The sequence below is a fragment of the Colletotrichum chrysophilum genome (genome assembly GCF_026319265.1).
Source record: "Colletotrichum chrysophilum strain AFK26 chromosome Unknown scaffold_6, whole genome shotgun sequence".
Taxonomy (NCBI): domain Eukaryota; kingdom Fungi; phylum Ascomycota; class Sordariomycetes; order Glomerellales; family Glomerellaceae; genus Colletotrichum; species Colletotrichum chrysophilum.
The window spans coordinates 562753-582581 of record NW_026517293.1 but is presented as its reverse complement, the minus strand read 5'-3'; the positions used below and the strand labels follow the sequence as shown (position 1 = coordinate 582581).

At 56.0% G+C, this 19829-nt stretch overlaps 1 protein-coding gene across 1 annotated transcript in view; it reads left to right on the top strand.

Moving 5' to 3' along the window:
* The window catches only part of COL26b_001484 (uncharacterized protein), a gene marked incomplete at both ends in the record, with an annotated part of 29800 nt that extends 9971 nt beyond the window's left edge, over positions 1 to 19829 (top strand). The window contains one exon of the mRNA XM_053174433.1: positions 1 to 19829. This exon is cut by the window's left edge and continues 9629 nt beyond it. Within this exon, the coding sequence (XP_053041743.1) occupies positions 1 to 19829 (19829 nt within the window).

The window sequence follows — 19829 nt, the reverse complement described above, 5'->3', positions numbered from 1 at the left end:
CAGTCATCTCGACAACTACACTCCCCGTTGGAACCGATGGTCTGCCTGGAGCCACCGTTGTCCTGGTCCCCAGCATCACGGGGGCCCCAGCACTCCCGAATGTTTTCACCAGTCTTTACGATGGACAGAGTACTTTCACTTCCATCCTACCTGCAGGAACTGCTGGCGACCCTGGAGCGACGATCATCTTCATCCCTCGCCCAACAACCGTTGTGTCAGCTGGCGGTCTTTTCACAAGCACTTACGACGGCTCAGTCATTTCAACCACGACACTGCCGGCTGGAACTGACGGCCTTCCTGGTGCCACGATTGTTCTTGTTCCCGGCATTACGGCGACACCGGCGCCCCCTAATATCCTTACGAGCACTTACGATGGCTCAGTTGAGATCACCTCGACAATTCTCAACAGCGCAGGTGATCCTATCGAGACCTTGGTTCTCGTCCCAAGCTCAATCGGTTTGCCTACTGCTGTTCCTACTTTGCCTACAAGCACTTACGACGGCTCTGTCACCGTAACCTCGACAATCCTGGACCCGTCTGGCAACCCTGTTCTTACTGCAATCTTCGTCCCAGGCTCAACTGCCTTGCCCGCATTGCCAACAAGCTTCTATGATGGATCCGTAACCTTAACGTCGACAATTCTGGATCCTTCCGGAAACCCCGTCGAGACCGCTGTGTTCGTCCCAAGTATCACGGGTGTTCCTCAACTGCCGACCAGCCTCTACGATGGCTCGATCACATTGACATCAACAATCTTGGACGCCTCCGGAAACCCAGTTGAGACGGCCGTCTTTGTTCCCAGCGTCACTGGCATTCCCCAATTGCCAACAAGTCTGTACGATGGGTCCGTCACCGTCACATCGACCATTCTCGATGCTTCAGGCAACCCTATTCAAACTGCAGTCTTCGTGCCAAGCATTACCGGTCTTCCTACCGCTTTGCCCACGAGCCTTTACGACGGGTCAATTACGGTGACATCAACTATACTCGATGCCTCGGGTAACCCTGTCCAAACCGCGATCTTCGTGCCGAGCGGTGTGCCTAGCGTTACTGGCCTTCCTGGTGTCCTCCCAACCAGTCTTTATGACGGGTCGATCACTGTCACGTCAACTATCCTCGATGCTTCTGGTAACCCAGTTGAAACGGCTGTATTTGTACCAAGCATCACCGGTCTACCCGATGTTTTGCCAACAAGTCTATATGACGGGTCTGTTACGCTTACATCCACCATTCTTGATGCTTCCGGAAACCCTGTTCAAACGGCTGTGTTCGTGCCAAGTGTCACTGGTCTACCGGGTGTCCTGCCAACGAGTCTTTACGATGGATCTATCACGCTTACATCGACCATTCTTGACGCGTCGGGTAACCCGATTCAAACGGCTGTCTTCGTTCCAAGCATCACCGGATTGCCTAGTGCACCTGGCGCATTGCCGACCAGCCTTTACGATGGATCGGTGACGTTGACGTCTACTATTTTGGACGCGTCCGGAAACCCAATCCAGACTGCCGTGTTTGTGCCAAGCAACACTGGCCTTCCAGGTGCCCTGCCAACCAGCTTCTACGATGGTTCGGTGACTCTAACTTCCACAATTCTTGACGCGTCTGGAAACCCAGTTGAAACTGCGGTCTTCGTGCCGTCTATCACTGGCTTGCCGAACGTTCTTCCGACCAGCTTCTATGACGGATCTGTGACGTTGACGTCGACGATCTTGGACCCTTCAGGCAACCCAATCCAGACTGCCGTATTTGTTCCGACGATCACGGGCCTGCCCGACGTGCTCCCAACAAGCTTCCATGATGGATCTGTTACTCTTACTTCCACCATCTTGGACGCATCTGGCAACCCGATTCAGACCGCGGTTTTCATCCCGACAGTCACTGGCTTGTCCAACGTGCTTCCCACTAGCACATACGATGGATCTGTTACCTTGACCTCCACTATCCTGGATCCTTCTGGTAACCCCGTCTTGACGGCAATTTTCGTTCCCGGATCGACTGCACTACCCAGCCTGGATCTTCCCACCAGCACCTATGATGGCTCTGTCACTCTGACTTCAACCATCCTGGATGCGTCTGGAAATCCTATCCAGACGGCTATCTTTGTGCCCGGTGTGTCTAACTTGCTGGCCACCGGTCTACCAACGAGTACATATGATGGCTCAGTCACACTGACTTCAACTATTGTGGATGCTTCAGGCAACCCTGTTGAGACCGCAGTATTTGTACCAGGCCTTACGAGCTTGGCAAACAACGGGCTTCCTACCAGCACGTACGATGGCTCTGTCACGTTAACATCAACGATCTTGGATGCCTCTGGAAACCCCATCCAGACTGCTGTCTTTGTGCCAGGAGCTACCAGCTTGCCAAACATTGGTCTTCCCACGAGCACTTACGATGGATCCATCACATTGACATCGACAATTTTGGACCCATCTGGAAACCCCATTCAAACGGCAATCTTCGTGCCGGGGTCTTCCGCTCTCCCGGATCCTGGAGTGTTGACAAGCGGCTACGATGGTTCTGTGACGTTGACCTCAACCATCTTGGATGCCTCGGGCGATCCTGTGCAGACCGTCGTTCTCGTGCCGACTGCCACTGGCCTTCAAGGTGGTGGACTTCTTACCAGCACTTACGACGGATCGATCATCTCAACAACCACACTTCCCGTTGGTACCGATGGCTTGCCTGGCGCGACTGTCGTTCTTGTACCCAGCCCAACTGTTCCCGCACTGGATGTCTTGACAAGCACATACCCTGGCTCTGTGACCCTGACAACGACCGTTCCGTTTGGGCCGCCTGGCTCTTCTGCAGTCATCGTTTTGGTTCCAAGTGCTACTACGGCCCTCGGAGATATCCTCACCACCACGTACGGCGGATCAGTCACTCTCATCAGCACATTCCCTGCTGGCCCGAATGGCGAGGCTCCGTCTACTGTCGTCTATGTTCCGGGCATCACCGACGCCCTGCCAAACTTGCTCACAAGCACGTATGATGGCTCGATTACCTTCACCTCCACGCTCCCAGGGGGTCCCTCTGGTGAGCCTGGTGCCACTGTCATCTTCGTTCCCGGCATTACTGGCGTCCCCTCTGCTCCCACCAGAAGCATCTCGTTCGCGACCATCACAAGCGCATACACTGGTGCTCTTCCCTCCGCCACCACGGTCTTCCCGACCGGTGACAACGATGAAGGTACCATTATCATTCTCGAGCCAGCCTCATCAGGAGCTGGTGGTGACCCGGCGCTGTTCGTCACGCTTACGAGTGGCTACTCCGGTCTCGTGCCATCTGCGACAACCATCCTGCCTACTGGCACCGAGACACTTGGCCAAGTCATCATTTTGGTGCCCACTGCCACGGACGGAAGCACTCCCACCTTCAACTTTGCCACTATCACCAGCGGATACACCGGTCTGGTACCGTCTGCCACCACCATCTTCCCTACCGGAACCGACACCGACGGGACGGTTATCATTCTTGAGCCGACGGCCACTCAACCGCTTGTATTCACAACCATCACTAGCCCTGGTGTTGGATCCGTTACGTCGACTACAACAATCTTGCCGACTGTCACTGGCGATCCCGGCATTGTCGTCATTTTCGACCCGGATCTCCTTGTTACAACCTCGGACCTCCCATCCTACACCACGGTCATCAGCACGTACGATGGATCGTCTCTCACAACTTCTACCTTGGCACCTGCAGGAACTGACACTATTGGAACTGTTGTGGTTCTCGTACCAAGCGCAAGCGTCTCCATCCCCGGAGTCTCTTCCTATGTCACTCTCACCAGCACTTACAGTGGCTTGGAGCCCCTTCTTTCGACTTTGGCACCTTCTGGCACCGACGCTGTTGGCACCATCATCTTCTACGAGCCCATCGCCACTCCAACGGCTGATTTCACAACAATCATCAGCACTTATGATGGGTCTGCCGTGGCCACGTCGACGATTGCTCCGGCCAATCCTGGCGATATCGGCACGGTCATCATCCTTCAGCCTGCTTCCCTCATCAGCACCCCTGTCCTGTCCGTCACAGCCGTCTTTACTACCATCACCACCACATACGATGGCAGTATCATTCAGACCACGACGGCCTTGCCTACAGGAACTGGCCTCGGTGAAATTGGCACTGTCATTGTCCAAGTTCCAAGCGCGCTGGCCAATGCCTTTACTACTGTCACCAGCGTCTACGACGGTTCGGTCACCTTGACCACGACTCTCCTGCCTGATGCGACTGACCCTGCCGGTCTTGGCACGGTTATTGTGCAGGTGCCTACTCAGCTTCCATTGAGCACTGGCAGCTTGGGTGAGTTGTTCACGACAGTAACATCGACGTACGCCGGTTCGATTACTCTTACATCCACAGCACTCCCTGATCCTGCAGACCCCACTGGCATTAGAACAGTTATCGTCCAAGTTCCCGATCAAGCGGCAACAAGCACTGATGCTTTGGGCAACATCTTCACCACGATTACATCCACGTACGCTGGATCTGTTACCCTTACATCAACAGCTCTTCCAGACATTGCAGACCCGACCGGCATCAGGACCGTCATTGTGCAAGTTCCTGGCGATCAAGCCACATCGACAGACATTTTGGGCGATCTTTTCACCACCGTGACGTCGACATACGCTGGCTCCGTGACTCTCACTTCTACGGCCCTGCCTGACGTTGCGGACCCAAGTGGCATCCGAACAGTCATCATACAGGTTCCAGGCGACTTGGCGTCTTCCGCGACTGATCCTCTTGCCGCTTCGTTCACAACCATTTTCAGCACGTACCCTGGCTCAGTTACCTTGACAACTACTTTGCCGCCTGCTGCAACCGACCCATCTGGTCTCGGCACTGTCATTGTCCAGCTTCCGGATATCCTCGCCACGTCTACGGGGGATGCCCTGCCAACATCAACAGACGGTGTTTTGCCTGCGTCTTTCACCACAATATTCAGCACGTACGACGGCTCCATTCCGCTCACCACGACCCTGCCACCAGACGTTACCGACCTATCTGGTCTTGGAACTGTCATCGTTCAAATCCCCGCGAGTGCTACTTCCGATCCTTTGGCTGCTTCTTATACTACCATCACCAGCGGCTACACTGGTTTGGTCCCTCAGACCACCACCTTGGCGCCCGCGAATCCTGGAGATCTTGGAACAGTCGTCGTACAAGTCCCCAGCGCTACTGTCGATCCCGGAGTCTTCCTTACCACCGTCACAAGTGGCTATGATGGCTCAATTACTCAACTCACCACTCTGCCCGTTGCAACTATTGATGGTTCGACGATTCAAACTGTGATCGCACAGGTTCCTACCCTTGTGCCGACCGACTCGATTGATCTTGATGATCTCCTCGTCACTTTGACAAATGGCTATGACGGTTCTGTGACCTTGACAACAACATTGCCTGCGGTTACCATTGATGGATCGACAATCCGGTCTGTTATTGTTCAAGTGCCGACTCAGACAGCTCTGCCTGGTGTTTTCCTCACCACTCTTACAAGTGGCTACGATGGCTCAGTTACGCAGACAACCACCTTGCCTGTTGCTACTGTTGGAGGTCTTCCCATCCAGACCGTGGTTGTGCAGGTCCCTACTGCCACAGTCTCCGACGGAATCCAGTTCACCACTATCACCAGTGGTTACGACGGACTTCTTACCCAGACGACGAGCCTTCCCATTGGTACAGTCGGCGGCGTTCCGGTCCAGACAGTCGTTGTCCAAGTTCCTACCTCTACGGATCCTCTTGGCGCTCTGTACACAACTCTCACAAGCGCTTATCCCGGTTCGGTCACCCTGACCACCACTCTCGCTCCGGCTGGTACAGGTATTTCTGAGTTGGGTACTATTGTCGTCCAGGTGCCGTCCAATGTTCTCTCTGGCGCGACCCAGTACACTACTCTTACCAGTGGATACGACGGTTCTCTACTGCTTACGCAGACTGGATTCACCACCGGCGCAGATGGTCTCGCTACTGTTATCGTTTTGCAGCCAACTGGAACACTTACAGTTCTCCCGTCCAACAGTGCAAGCGCTACTGAATCTGGCGACCCTGCTTTATTCATTACGATCACAACTGGATATCCAGGCTCGGTCATCGCTACCCAAACTGACTCGGTCACTGGCCCTGATGGTCTCGTCACTGTCGTCGTCCAGACTCCCACGATCACCGCTCTGCCTAGTCTTGACTACACCACCATCACGAGCGGATATGACGGCTCGGTCCTGCAAACCCTTATTGGATCAGCCACGGGTGCAGACGGTCTTGCTACCGTCATTGTGCAGGTTCCTACTGGATCTATCACAGTCGCACCGGCGACGTCAGGAACTAGCGTGCCCGGCATCTCGTACACCACTGTCACTGAGACTTACGATGGCTCGTTCCTCCAGACGCTCATCGGCTCAATCCTTGGTCTTGATGGTCTCGCAACGGTTCTTGTGCAAGTTCCTAAAATCAGTATCGATATCTCGATCTCTCTTGGCTTGCCTTCCCTCGGACCGGGTGCCACTCCCCCGATTACCGTCGATCCTTCGGCTACTACCAGTGTCCCTGGCTTATCATACACCACCGTCACAAGTGGTTACGATGGCTCAATCGTCCAGACCCAGCTCGGATCCGTCACCGGTATCGATGGACTCGCCACTGCTGTCGTTCTGGTACCCAGCACCGCGGCCACTCTGCCGACTTCGGTTACTGAGAACATCATTTCGTACATCACGGTTACGACTGGCTACGATGGTTCTATCACTTTGTTCCAGACTATTGCACCCGCAGCTTCTGGCCTTCCTGGCACCGTCCTCGCCCAGATCCCCACTGCGGCAGGGCCCATCACGGCGCCGATAATCACCACGCCTTCACTTACCGGCTCAGGCGGAACTGTCACGGTCACATCGTTCGACCCGAGCATGACTGGTTCTGCTTTCATCACAACGACGTTGTCGCCCTCTCGTCTCAGTGACCCAGTCACGGTGCTCGTCGCGGTTCCTCGGCGACTCTTCTTGGTCACAACCTCGATCCCAGGCCTGTCATCTGTGCGTACGTCAACAATGTCCATCGGTCTCGACGGCATTCAGACCGTCATGGTACAGGTTCCAGCTCTCTCGACTCCCACAGCGCTGTCAACGCCTACAATTGGCGCGATCACCACCGTCACCACTCCTTATGCAGGCTCGGTTACTTTGATCCAGACCCAGACTCCAGTCAACATTGGCGACCCAACTACCGTGCTTGTTCAAGTTCCAGAGGCGCTGTTCGAGATCACCTCAACGCGCTTTGGAGCAACTTCTGCAGGAACGACCACGGTATCGCCAATTGGCACTGGTGTTCTCACAGTCATCATCGATATTCCGGGAGCCTTCTCTACCATCACAAGCGGATACTCCGGTCTCATTCCGTCTACCACCACGATCTTGCCCACTGGTCTTGATGACATTGGTCTTGTCATCATCCAGACGCCGAATGCCGACGTCAGCTCAATTGGAGGCACCGTCTTCAGTACCGCTCCTGGTACTGGTCTTATTCCGACTACCACCACGGTTACCGGTACTGATGGTATCGTGTCTGTGATTGTCGAGACTCCCACGATTGGCGTGACTTCTGGAGGCACCGTCTTCACCACCGTTCCGGGAACTGGCCTTCTTCCGACGGCCACCACCGTTACTGGTGCAGATGGAATTGTGTCTGTCATTTTCGAGACTCCCACTGTCTCGGCGACCGCCATTCCCACTACCGTCTTCACCACGGTACCCGGAACTGGATTTCTTCCTACAGCAACTACAGTCACTGGCGCCGATGGTGTTGTCTCTATCATCTTCCAGACTCCCACGACCTCGGGCGAGCTGCCCACGGTCTTTACCACGATCCCTGGAACTGGTGCTCTCCCTGCAACACTCACAGTCACCGGAACCGATGGACTGGTCTCAGTCATTTTCGAGGCACCCACAGTCACTTCAGGAGGTCTTCCCACGACCATCTTCACCACCGTTCCTGGCACCGGTCTGCTTCCCGAGGCCACGACTGTTACGGGCGCAGATGGCATCGTTTCGGTCATCTTCCAAACACCCACAACGGCTGCACCAGGCGCACCGACTACCGTCTTTACCACGGCACCTGGCACTGGTCTCTTGCCCGCGACCACCACGGTCACCGGCGCTGACGGCATCGTCTCCGTCATCTTCCTCGACCCTGACACCTCTGGTGAGCCTACAATCACGCCAACCGCGGCCACCACCGTCTTCACCACCATCCCAGGCACTGGAGTCCTCCCCGCCACCAACATTGTTACCGGTCCCGATGGAGTGGTCTCGGTCATTGTCTCCGAGGCCACGGCCACAAGCATCTCTGGAGTTTCATACACCACTATTACCACGGGAGGCCCGGCTTTGGCTACAAGAACCATCCTGCCATCCGTTCTTGGTGATTTGGCAACCGTTATTGTCGAGACTCCCACTTTGGGTGCCAGTCCTGGTGCTTTCATCACGGTCACCTCAGCTGGCCCCGTCCCGACTACTTTCACCCTCCTCCCGGCTTCTCTGGGCGAAACCGGTACTGTTGTGATTGTTCCGACCACATCCTCGGACCTGGCTGTCGACCCGGCTCTGTCATTCACCACAGTCTTCTCGGCCGGCCCAGTCCCTACGACTCTTACAATTTTGCCAGCTATTTCTGGAGACCTCGGCACTATCATCGTGGTCCCGACAGCATCTTCAGACCTTCCCATTGATCCGGCACTTTCACTCACTACTGTGTTCTCTGCTGGTCCTATCCCGACAACCTTCACCCTCCCCCCTGCAGTCAGCGGACTGCCAGGCACGGTTGTGATCGTTCCTTCAGTAACCTCTTCGGACTTGCTTGTCGACCCTGCTCTCGAATACACCACTGTGTTCTCTGCTGGCCCCATCCCGACGACCTTCACTCTTGCTCCAGCATCCAGTGGGTTGCCAGGCACAGTCGTGGTCGTCCCCTCGACGACTTCTTCGGACCTGCTCGTCGACCCGGCTCTCGAGTACACCACCGTATTCTCCGCTGGTCCCGTTCCCACCACCTACACCCTACCTCCGGCAGTCAGCGGTCTTCCTGGCACGGTGGTTGTTGTTCCATCAGCAACCTCGTCAGATTTGCTCGTTGACCCCGCCCTGCAATTCACCACCTTCTTCTCTGCGGGTCCTGTTCCGACGACTTTCACAATCACTCCGGCTGTCAGCGGCTCTCTTGGCACAGTTGTCATTGTGCCGTCAGCAACTTCTTCGGACTTGCTCATCGACCCCGCCATCCAATATACGACCGTCATCTCTGCGGGTCCTATTCCTACGACTTACACAATCCTTCCCGCAGCAAGTGGTCTCCCTGGTACAATTGTCGTTGTTCCTACAACTTCATCCGATCTGTCGATCGACCCCGCCCTCTCACTTACAACGGTTTTCTCTGCGGGTCCAATCCCGACGACCTACACCCTTCCTCCAGCAGCAAGTGGTCTTCCAGGAACCGTCGTTGTGGTCCCGACCGCTTCGTCCGATCTGCCTATCGACCCGGCATTGTCGTACACAACCGTCTTTTCTGCCGGTCCCATTCCCACGACGTTCACTCTGCCGCCCCTGTCAAGCGGTCTTCCTGGTACTGTGGTGGTGGTTACGTCCGCCACCTCGGGTTTGCCAATCGACCCTGCGCTGTCATACACAACAATCTTCTCCGCTGGTCCTATCCCAACCACCCTCACGATTCCGCCTGCGGCGAGCGGCCTTCCAGGCACCGTCATTATCCAGTCTCCTGGCGTCTTCTTCGACACGATTACATCGACGTACGATGGGACCGCTCCCGCCTTGTCGACTGTCTTCCCTACTGCGGCTGGTGAAACCGGTACCGTTATCGTCCTTGTGCCTTCCGGCCTTGTACCTTCTGCCACGGTGCCGTTGACGACACCGACTCTCACCCGCAGCCAGGTAACGATCACCTCTCTCTACACTGGCAGGATTCGCTTCAGCACCACCATTGGCGTCAGCATCCAAGGAGACCCAACTCTTCCCGACACGGTCGTTGTGTACGTCCCCTTCACCGAGGGTGTATCTGCGACACCGACAGCAACCCCTGGTGCAGTCACGACGATTTTCACCGGAATCCCCGGAACGTTCGCGGGACCTCAGACTACCACTCTACCAGTCGGCGCAGATGGTGTGGAAACAGTCCTCATCCAGACTGCTATTCCTGCGCTCACTCCCACTGCTACTGGTCTCACCACAATCTTCACTGGCATCCCGGGAACTTTCGTAGGCCCCGTCACCACAACATTGCCTGCTGGCCCCGACGGCATCCAGACAGTTCTTATTCAGACTGCTCTTCCTGGTGTCACTCCTACCGTCACTGGTCTCACTACGATTTTCACTGGCGTTCCGGGAACTTTCGTGGGTCCTATCACCACGACACTGCCCGCTGGACTTGATGGTATCGAAACGGTACTCATTCAGACTGCCCTTTCCGGCGTTGTTCCGACTGCCACTGGGCTTACCACACTCTTCACCGGCATTCCAGGAACTTTCGTGGGAAGCTTGACGACAACGCTTCCGGCCGGCCTTGATGGCATTGAAACAGTATTGATCCAAACTGCTTTGCCTAGCATTACGCCGACCGCTACTGCCGTCACGACCGTTTTCACTGGTATTCCCGGAACATTCTTGGGTTCCCTGACGACGACGCTTCCCGCCGGCCCTGATGGTATCGAAACCGTTCTCATCCAGACTGCGTTATCAGGAGTCGTCCTGAGCGCGACCGCTGCCACGACAATCTTCACGGGTGTTCCTGGCACCTTCTTGGGTTCTGTGACAACCACTCTACCTGCTGGACTTGATGGTATCGAGACCGTTCTCATCCAAACAGCTCTTCCAACGGTAGGCCCTACAGCTAGCCCGACCGCCGGCCCGACCGCAGTTACTACGGTATTTACGGGTATCCCAGGAACCTTCATAGGATCCCTGACAACCACTTTACCCGCCGGCCCAGATGGTATCGAAACTGTTCTGATCCAGACCGCGTTGACTGCTATCCCAAGCGCAACTGGCCTGACGACGGTCTTCACCGGTATCCCTGGCACTTTCATCGGTCCTGTGACAACAACCTTGCCCGCTGGCCCTGATGGAATCGAGACGGTCCTCATTCAGACTGCTCTTAGCGCTATCCCGACAGCTACTGGTTTGACAACGATCTTCACGGGCATTCCTGGCACGTTGGGTCCTCTCACGACCACACTCCCGGCTGGTCTTGACGGCATTGAGACCGTTCTCATCCAAACTGCTTTGAGTGCTATTCAGACCGCTACTGGCCTTACCACCGTGTTCACTGGAATCCCAGGCACTTTTGTTGGACCCGTCACAACAACTCTTCCGGTCGGTCCAAATGGTATCGAGACGGTGCTTATCCAGACTGCTCTGCCTACAGCAAGCCCGACCGCAGTTACTACCATATTTACTGGTATTCCCGGAACATTTTTGGGCTCTTTGACATCTACTCTGCCCGCCGGTCTTGACGGCATTGAGACGGTACTCATCCAGACCGCCCTGCCTACGGCTACCGCTGGCGCGATTACCACAATCTTCACCGCCGTTCCTGGAAGTTTCTCTGGGGTCCGCACTACAACGCTGCCAGTCGGTCTCGATGGTATCGAGACTGTCCTTATTGAGAGTGCCTTGTCAACCGCTCCCCCGAGTGTCACTGTCACGTACACGACCATCTTCTCGGGCATCGTTGGCACGTTTGCTGGACCTCAAACGTCCACACTCCCCGCCGGACCTGATGGTATCGCAACTGTCATTATTGCTTCTGCAATCCCGTCTGAGAGCATTCGCTTCACCACGATCCTCACAGGTCTCCCAGGAACATTTACCGGCACTCAGGTCACCACCTTGCCGGTCGGAACCGACGGCATTGCGACTGTGTTGTTGCAAACTGCTCTGCCGACAGTTTCTCCCGTGTCATACACGACTGTGCTCACTGGCATCCCAGGAACATTCCTCGGTACCCAAGCTACTACATTGCCAGCGGGCACAAACGGAATTGCTACCGTGTTGCTTCAAACTGTCTTGCCCACTATCGCACCTGTTTCCTACACAACTCTGTTCTCGGGTGTGCCTGGTACCTTCGCGGGCACCGTGGCCACGACGCTCCCTACCGGCACGGACGGCATCGCAACTGTCATCTTCCAGACTGCCATCCCCACGCCCACAGTCTCGTCGCCAGGAGTTTCATATACTACGATCTTCTCGGGCTTGCCAGGTACATTCATCGGCACTTTGGCAACCACCCTGCCCGTGGGAAGCGACGGCATCGCCACAGTTATCTTCCAAACTGCTCTCCCTACGCCTACAAGTACCCCTGGTGCTTCGTACACGACTATTCTGACTGGTGTACCGGGAACCTTTATTGGTACTCTGTCAACCACTTTGCCTGCTGGCCCTGATGGTCTTGGTACTGTTCTCTTGCAAACTGCTCTGCCGATTGCAACCTCAACTCCTCCTGGACTGCAGTATACCACGATTCTTACTGGTGTTCCGGGAACGTTTGCTGGAACCCAAACCAACACTTTGCCGTTGATTTCCGGTGCCACGATCGGAACGGTTCTTTTGGAGACCGCCGTTCCCACCGCCAGCCCGATCGAATACACGACGCTGCTTACTGGCGTTCCGGGTACTTTCATCGGAACCCAGACAACCACGCTCCCGATCATCAGCGGCACTGTTGGCACAGTCCTGATTCAGACTGCTCTGCCTACCGCTCAAAGCATTGATATTACGTACGTCACCGTCATCACCGGCGTCCTGGGCACATTCCCTGGAACCCGCGCTTCGACGGCCCAGCCTACTGGAACCCAGCGAACCGGGACCGTCTTCTTGGAGACCGCGATTCCTGCAATCACGTCGAATGCGGCTTCGTACGTCACAATCGTCACTGGAATACCGGCAACCTTTACTGGTACCCAGACCCGAACCTTGTCTGGTATTGGAGCCGATGGCCTCGGCACTGTTCTCTTGGAGACCGCGCTGCCCATCACAAGCCCAATCTCCTACACAACCATCTTCTCTGGCATTCCTGGAACGTTTATCGGTACACAGGCTCTTACTCTGGCTCCTGGTACTGATGGATTAGGTACCGTTGTCTTACAGACAGCCATTCCCTCGGCCCCTGTTCAATCGTTCACAACCATCTTCTCCGGTATCCCGGGTACGTTCCTTGGAACTCAAACTCGTACTATATCTGGTACTGGCGCAGATGGCCTCGGAACGGTTGTGTTGGAGACGGCGTTGCCAACGGCACTCGCTCAGTCCTACACGACCATCTTTTCTGGCGTTCCGGGCACCTTTGTCGGCACTTCAACGCTTACCCTCCCGGGCACTGGCACGAACGGCCTCGGCACTGTCGTTCTTCAGACAGCCCTTCCTACTGCGCTCGCGGCTTCGTACACGACGGTCTTCTCTGGCATCCCAGGAACATTCCTGGGAACCCAAACTCGCACCCTCTCTGGAACTGGTGCAGACGGCCTTGGTACAGTTGTTTTGGAGACTGCTTTGCCTACGGCATTGGCCCAGTCTTATACCACGATTTTCTCTGGCGTCCCTGGCACGTTCGTGGGAACTTCGACGCTCACTCTGCCTGGCACTGGTATCGACGGACTTGGCACGGTCGTTCTTCAGACGGCTATCCCTACTGCAAGCCCAACTGTGAGCCTTCAGTTCACCACGCTTGTTACGGGTATTCCTGGATCCTTCATCGGAACCCAGACGACTACTCTACCTGTCGTTGGTACTGGCAACTTAGCCACGGTACTACTCCAGACTGCCGTTCCTGTGGTGTCTTACGTGACCCAGGTCACGGGCCTTCCGGGCACTTTCGTTGGAACAAGCACGCGAACCCTGCCTATCGCCGGCACAGGCAACGTGGGAACGATTCTCCTGGAGACCGCCGTTCCTTTGGCTTCGTTCACGACCATCTTCAGTGGCGTCCCTGGCACATTCGCCGGAACGCAGACTCGCACTTTACCAGCTCTTGGCACTGACGGTCTGATTACGGTTGTTCTTGAGACTGCTATACCCGAGGCTACTTCATCGGCTCTGCCGTCTGTCACGGTCATCAACACGTCATATGTCACGATCATCACGGGTATCTTTGGTTCTTTCGATGGAACTCAGACAACGACCCTTCCTGCCGCGGTCACCAATCCTGGCTTGGTCACTGTAGTCCTTCAAACTGCCATCCCCAGCGCTGGCACAACTGCGTTCACCACGATCCTCACAGGCATCCCTGGCGCCACTTTCCCCGGCACCAGGACGAGCACTTTGCCCGTCATTGGAACTCTCGGAACTGTACTCCTCGAGACAGCCATTCCCAGCGTCCCCGCGACTTCGTTCACGACGATCTTCACTGGAGTACCAGGAGCCACGTTCGTCGGCACCCAGTTCAGCACTCTGCCTGTCACCGGTTCCATTGGCACCGTTCTCGCAGAGACTGCTCTCCCTGCCATCCCGACAACGTCGCTCACCACCATCTTCACTGGTATTCCTGGAGCTACTTTCATCGGTACGCAATTTTCGACTCTGCCCGCTACTGGAACGATCGGCACGGTATTGGCTCAAACCGCGCTCCCTGCCCTTCCGACGACCTCGTTCACCACGATCTTCAGTGGAATTCCAGGAGCTACTTTCGTTGGTCCTCTCACCACCACGCTTCCAGTTACTGGCACGATTGGCACCGTTATCATCGAGAGTGCACTGCCCGCGGTGATTTCGTACATCACCGTTCCAACTGGCGTGCCCGGCGCAAGCTTCATCGGCACCCAGTTCTCTACCCTACCCCTCACTGGTGCCATTGGTACTGTCTTGGCTCAAACCGCGCTCCCGGCTGACATTTCGTATGTCACGATTCCCACCGGAGTACCTGGGGCTACCTTCATCGGAACCCAACTCACCACTCTCCCGGTGACTGGTACTATTGGTACGGTTTTGGCTCAAACTGCCATCCCCAATGCAGTCACGTCTTATACCACGGTCCTCACCGGTGTCATCGGCACCTTTGCCGGCACACGAGCAACAACTCTTCCCGTTACTGGCACCCTTGGAACCGTGCTCTTGGAGACAGCTCTTCCAGTGCCAACGTCGTACACGACGCTCATCACCGGAATCCCGGGCACATTTATCGGCGCTCAGACAACTACCTTGGCAGGCTCAGGAACGGTCGGCACCGTACTTATACAGACGGCGCTGCCTCTGCCACCAGTCACTTCGTACACCACGATCCCGACTGGCACCATCGGCACGTTCGCCGGCACTCAGACAATCACCTTGCCGCTTACTGGCACTTTGGGCACCGTTTTGCTCCAGACCGCCATCCCGCCTATTGTTACTGGCTACACCACGATTACTCGCGGCGTCACTGACACGTTTGTGGGCACTCGTACTTCAACGGGCCCGGTCAGCGGAACGCTGGGTACGGTATTCGAGGAAACGGCTATTCCGCCTTTGTCTACATCATACGTCACTCTCGTCACTGGTATTATCGGGACATTTGCGGGTACGCAGACGACGACTTTGCCCGTTACTGGAAACATCGGCACCGTCTTGCTTGAGACTGCTTTGCCTGTTCCAACTTCCTACACGACAATCTTGACTGGCGCTCCTGGCACTTTCATTGGCACTCGCGTGACGACGCTACCCGTCAGCGGCACCCTTGGTACCGTTCTTTTGCAGACGGCGTTGCCCATCCCAACGTCATACGTTACAGTCACAACCGGCATTCCGGGCACCTTCACTGGTACTCAGGTATCAACGATCCTAGGATCTGACACTATTGCCACCGTGGTGCTTCAAACGGCCCTTCCCTTCCCTACCTCGTACACCACACTCCTCACTGGTGCCCCTGGCACCTTTGTTGGTACCAGAACTACAACTTTGCCGGTTTCTGGCACCCTCGGAACTGTCTTGCTCCAAACTGCTCTCCCTCTGCCGACATCATATGTCACGCAGACTACGGGTATCCTTGGTGCTACCTTCCTTGGCACCCAGACAACGACAATTGGAACTGGAACCTTGGCCACAGTACTCCTCGAGACGGCCCTTCCCTTCCCTACATCGTACACCACGATATTCACAGGTGTCCCTGGAGCCACTTTCCCAGGAACGCAGACGGTTACTCTCTCTGCTACCGGCACCCTGGCAACAGTCTTGGTTCAGTCCTCAGTTCCAATTCCGACGTCATACACAACCGTCTTCACAGGCATTCCGGGAGCCACCTTTGCTGGACCTCAGACTTCTACACTCGTAGGGTCTGGATCCATCGCAACTGTGCTCATCCAGACTGCTCTGCCAATCCCGACATCGTACACCACGATCGTCACTGGCCTTGCCGGAACTGTATTCCCCGGAACCCAGACGGTTACGCTTTCGGCCACGGGAACCCTCGGAACCGTTCTGCTTCAGACCGCCATTCCGTACACGACCGTTCTCACAGGAATTCCTGGAACATTCATCGGAACCCAGGCAATCACTATTCCTCCGGTCGGAAGCCAGCTTGGAACAGTCCTTCTTCAAACCGCCTTGCCGCTCTCATACACCACAGTTACTAGTGGAATCACGAGCGACTTCACCGGCACAAGGACCCTTACTCTTGATGGCACGGGCACCAATGTCCGAACTGTTGTCTTGGAGACTGCTATCCCTGCCCAGGTCATTGTCTCTTACACGACAATCATCACAGGTATTCTCGGCACTTTCGCCGGCACTCAGACGTCTACAGTTCCCACAACTGGGCCTGGCCAGAGCCTCGTCACCGTTTTCTTAGAGACCGCTATTCGCCCGATTTCGTTCACGACAGTCTTTAGCGGAGTCATCGGCAACTTTGCAGGCACTTCAACCGTTACTCTTCCCACGACCGCCGGCCAGGCCCTTGGTACCGTGGTTCTGCAAACCGCGCTGCAAACCACATCCTACATCACGATTCCTTCGGGCGTACCTGGCAACTTCCAAGGCACCTCACTCATCACCTTGGACGGCACTGGTCTCATCAGAACTGTTATCGCAGAGACAGCCTTGCCCACAACATCGTACACGACGATTGTGTCAGGAGTTGCTGGTAACTTTCAGGGCACTTCTCTCATCACTCTGTCAGGCACTGGTCTCATCCGAACTGTTATTGCCGAAACCGCGATCCCAACGACTGGTTACGTGACGATTCCCACCGGCGTGCCCGGCAACTTTGCTGGAACCTCGCTCATCACCCAGTCTGCCGCTCCTGGCGCCACGCTCATCACCGTCTTAGCCCAGACAGCCATTCCGACCACCGGCTATGTGACCATTCCCACTGGCGTCCCGGGTAACTTCCAGGGTACGTCTTTGATCACGCAGTCGGCTGCCGCAGGTGCCACGTTGATTACTGTGTTGGCTCAAACCGCCATTCCCACGACGGGATACGTGACAATTCCCACGGGTGTACCTGGAAACTTCCAGGGCACAGCTTTGATCACGCAGTCCGCCGCCGCAGGAGCAACGCTCATCACCGTATTGGCCCAAACAGCCATTCCTACTACAGGTTATGTGACAATCCCGACTGGCGTCACTGGCAACTTCGCTGGCACATCCTTGGTCACTCAGTCCGCTCCCGCAGGTGCGACGTTGATTACGGTGCTGGCTCAGACTGCTATCCCTACAACAGGATATATCACCATTCCCACTGGTGTTACTGGCAACTTTGCCGGCACGTCTTTGGTTACTCAATCTGCTGCCGCAGGAGCTACTCTCATCACGGTTCTGGCACAGACGGCCATTCCGACGACGGGATACATCACCATCCCTACCGGTGTAACAGGCACGTTCCAAGGCACGTCTCTGGTCACGCAATCCGCAGCTGCTGGCGCTACCCTTATCACTGTTCTCGCGCAGACAGCTCTGCCAACAACCCGCTTCACTACCATCCCGACTGGTGTTGCGGGCAACTTTGCCGGCACGTCGTACGTTACTCAATCTGCTGCTGCGGGAGCTACCGTTATCACGGTCCTCGCGGAGACGGCTATCCCGACCACGAGCTACGTGACCGTCCCAACTGGAGTTCCTGGAACCTTCCAAGGCACCTCGCTGGTGACTCAGTCAGCCGCCGCGGGCGCTACTCTGATCACGGTTCAGGCACAGACAGCCCTGCCTATCACGACGACGACGACCGTCCTTACCGGTGTCCAAGGTGTTTTCGCTGGGACTTCATACCTCACCCTTACTGGCAGCGGAACTATCGTCACTGTTCTCGCCCAGACTGCCCTGGCTCAGACTTCCTACGTGACCATCCCCTCTGGAGTGCCTGGCGCTACTTTCACCGGTACGTCATTGGTCACTCAGTCTGGAACAGGTCTTGTCAGGACGGTCATCGCAGAAACTGCCCTGCCCACGACAACATATGTCACAATTCCTACGGGTGTTGTTGGAGCTACCTTTACCGGCACCTCCTACGTTACTCAGAGTGGCACCGGTCTCATCAGGACCGTTCTCGCCGAGACAGCAATCGCACCAACGACGACATACGTCACTGTTCCTTCTGGAGTCACTGGAGCCTCTTTCACTGGCACTTCTCTCATTACCCAATCGGGCACTGGGCTGACCAGAACCGTCATTGCGGCCACGGCCGTTCCCATCTCGACCGTCTATACGACCATCCCGACTGGAGTTGGCGGTTCTTTCACAGGAACTCGCTACTCCACCGTAAGCGGCACCGGCAGTCTCATCACTGTATTCGCGCAGACTCGCATTCCCACGGCCACACGTGTCGTTACGCAGACGTCCTCGCCATCGGGATGTATCCCCACGCCCGTCGCAAGCCCTACTGGACGCTGCATCACTCAAGCACAAGTCAATGCAGTTCCGATCCCGACTCAATGCTCCATCTTGGATCAGACCCTCCTCGGCGGGGTGCTCACCACTCCTAGTCCGTCGCAGCTCGCCGCTTGTCAAGCCGCGTTGGGCAACTATGCCACCATCCCTCAGGTTGCGGCTTGTACCGTATCCGGACTCAGGCTCCTCGGCACATATGCCGACTGTATCAGGACCGGTCTTGCCAGTGCAATTGGCTGTGTCACAAGTCTGCCGCTCTCATGTACTCAGATCGAGGCTGCCACGGGTGTCGCCGCCATTACGGCGCAAGCCAATGTCTGTATCGCCAATTTGGGGATTTTCGGATATTCTGGACTTTTCGGCAACACCGTTAACTTAGCAGCTTGCATCACAAACAATGCAGCTACTTCTGGTCTGGCGGTCCTCAACTGCATCGAACAGGGCACCGGCCTGCCCATCAACAGCTCCAGAGCAAACACGGCGGTGCTATGCCCATCAGGAACAGCTTGCCCGCAGGTTCCCACGGCTTGCGGAGCTCTTCTGGATGCGTCGTTCAACTTGACGAACGGTCTCAATGCCCAGGTCAACCTCTGTCAGGCGGCCCTGGTGGTCAATTCCATTCCAAACGTTCTCAGCACGACTCTTGCAGACCCCTTGGGCACAGTTGGCTGTCTGGTCGACGGTCTTCTGAGCTCGTTACAAATCGGCCAGTGTATCGTGCAGAAGATCCAATCCGCCTGTATCACCAGCTTGCCCCAGACCTGTCTGAACATCGGCGTGGGCGCCCAAGCAAGCGGCCTTGCCAGCAACGTGAACGCGGCGGTATCAGTCACGGATCTCCTCAGCTGCGTCACGAGTCTCGGCTTGCTGGCGAACAGAGTCGACCCTAACTGCTTCAACGTCAGCTTGGGCTCACAGGGCATCGTTTCTTGCCTGAACCTCAGCTTGTTCGGCGTCGCCACCGTCAACGTTGTCACCAAATAA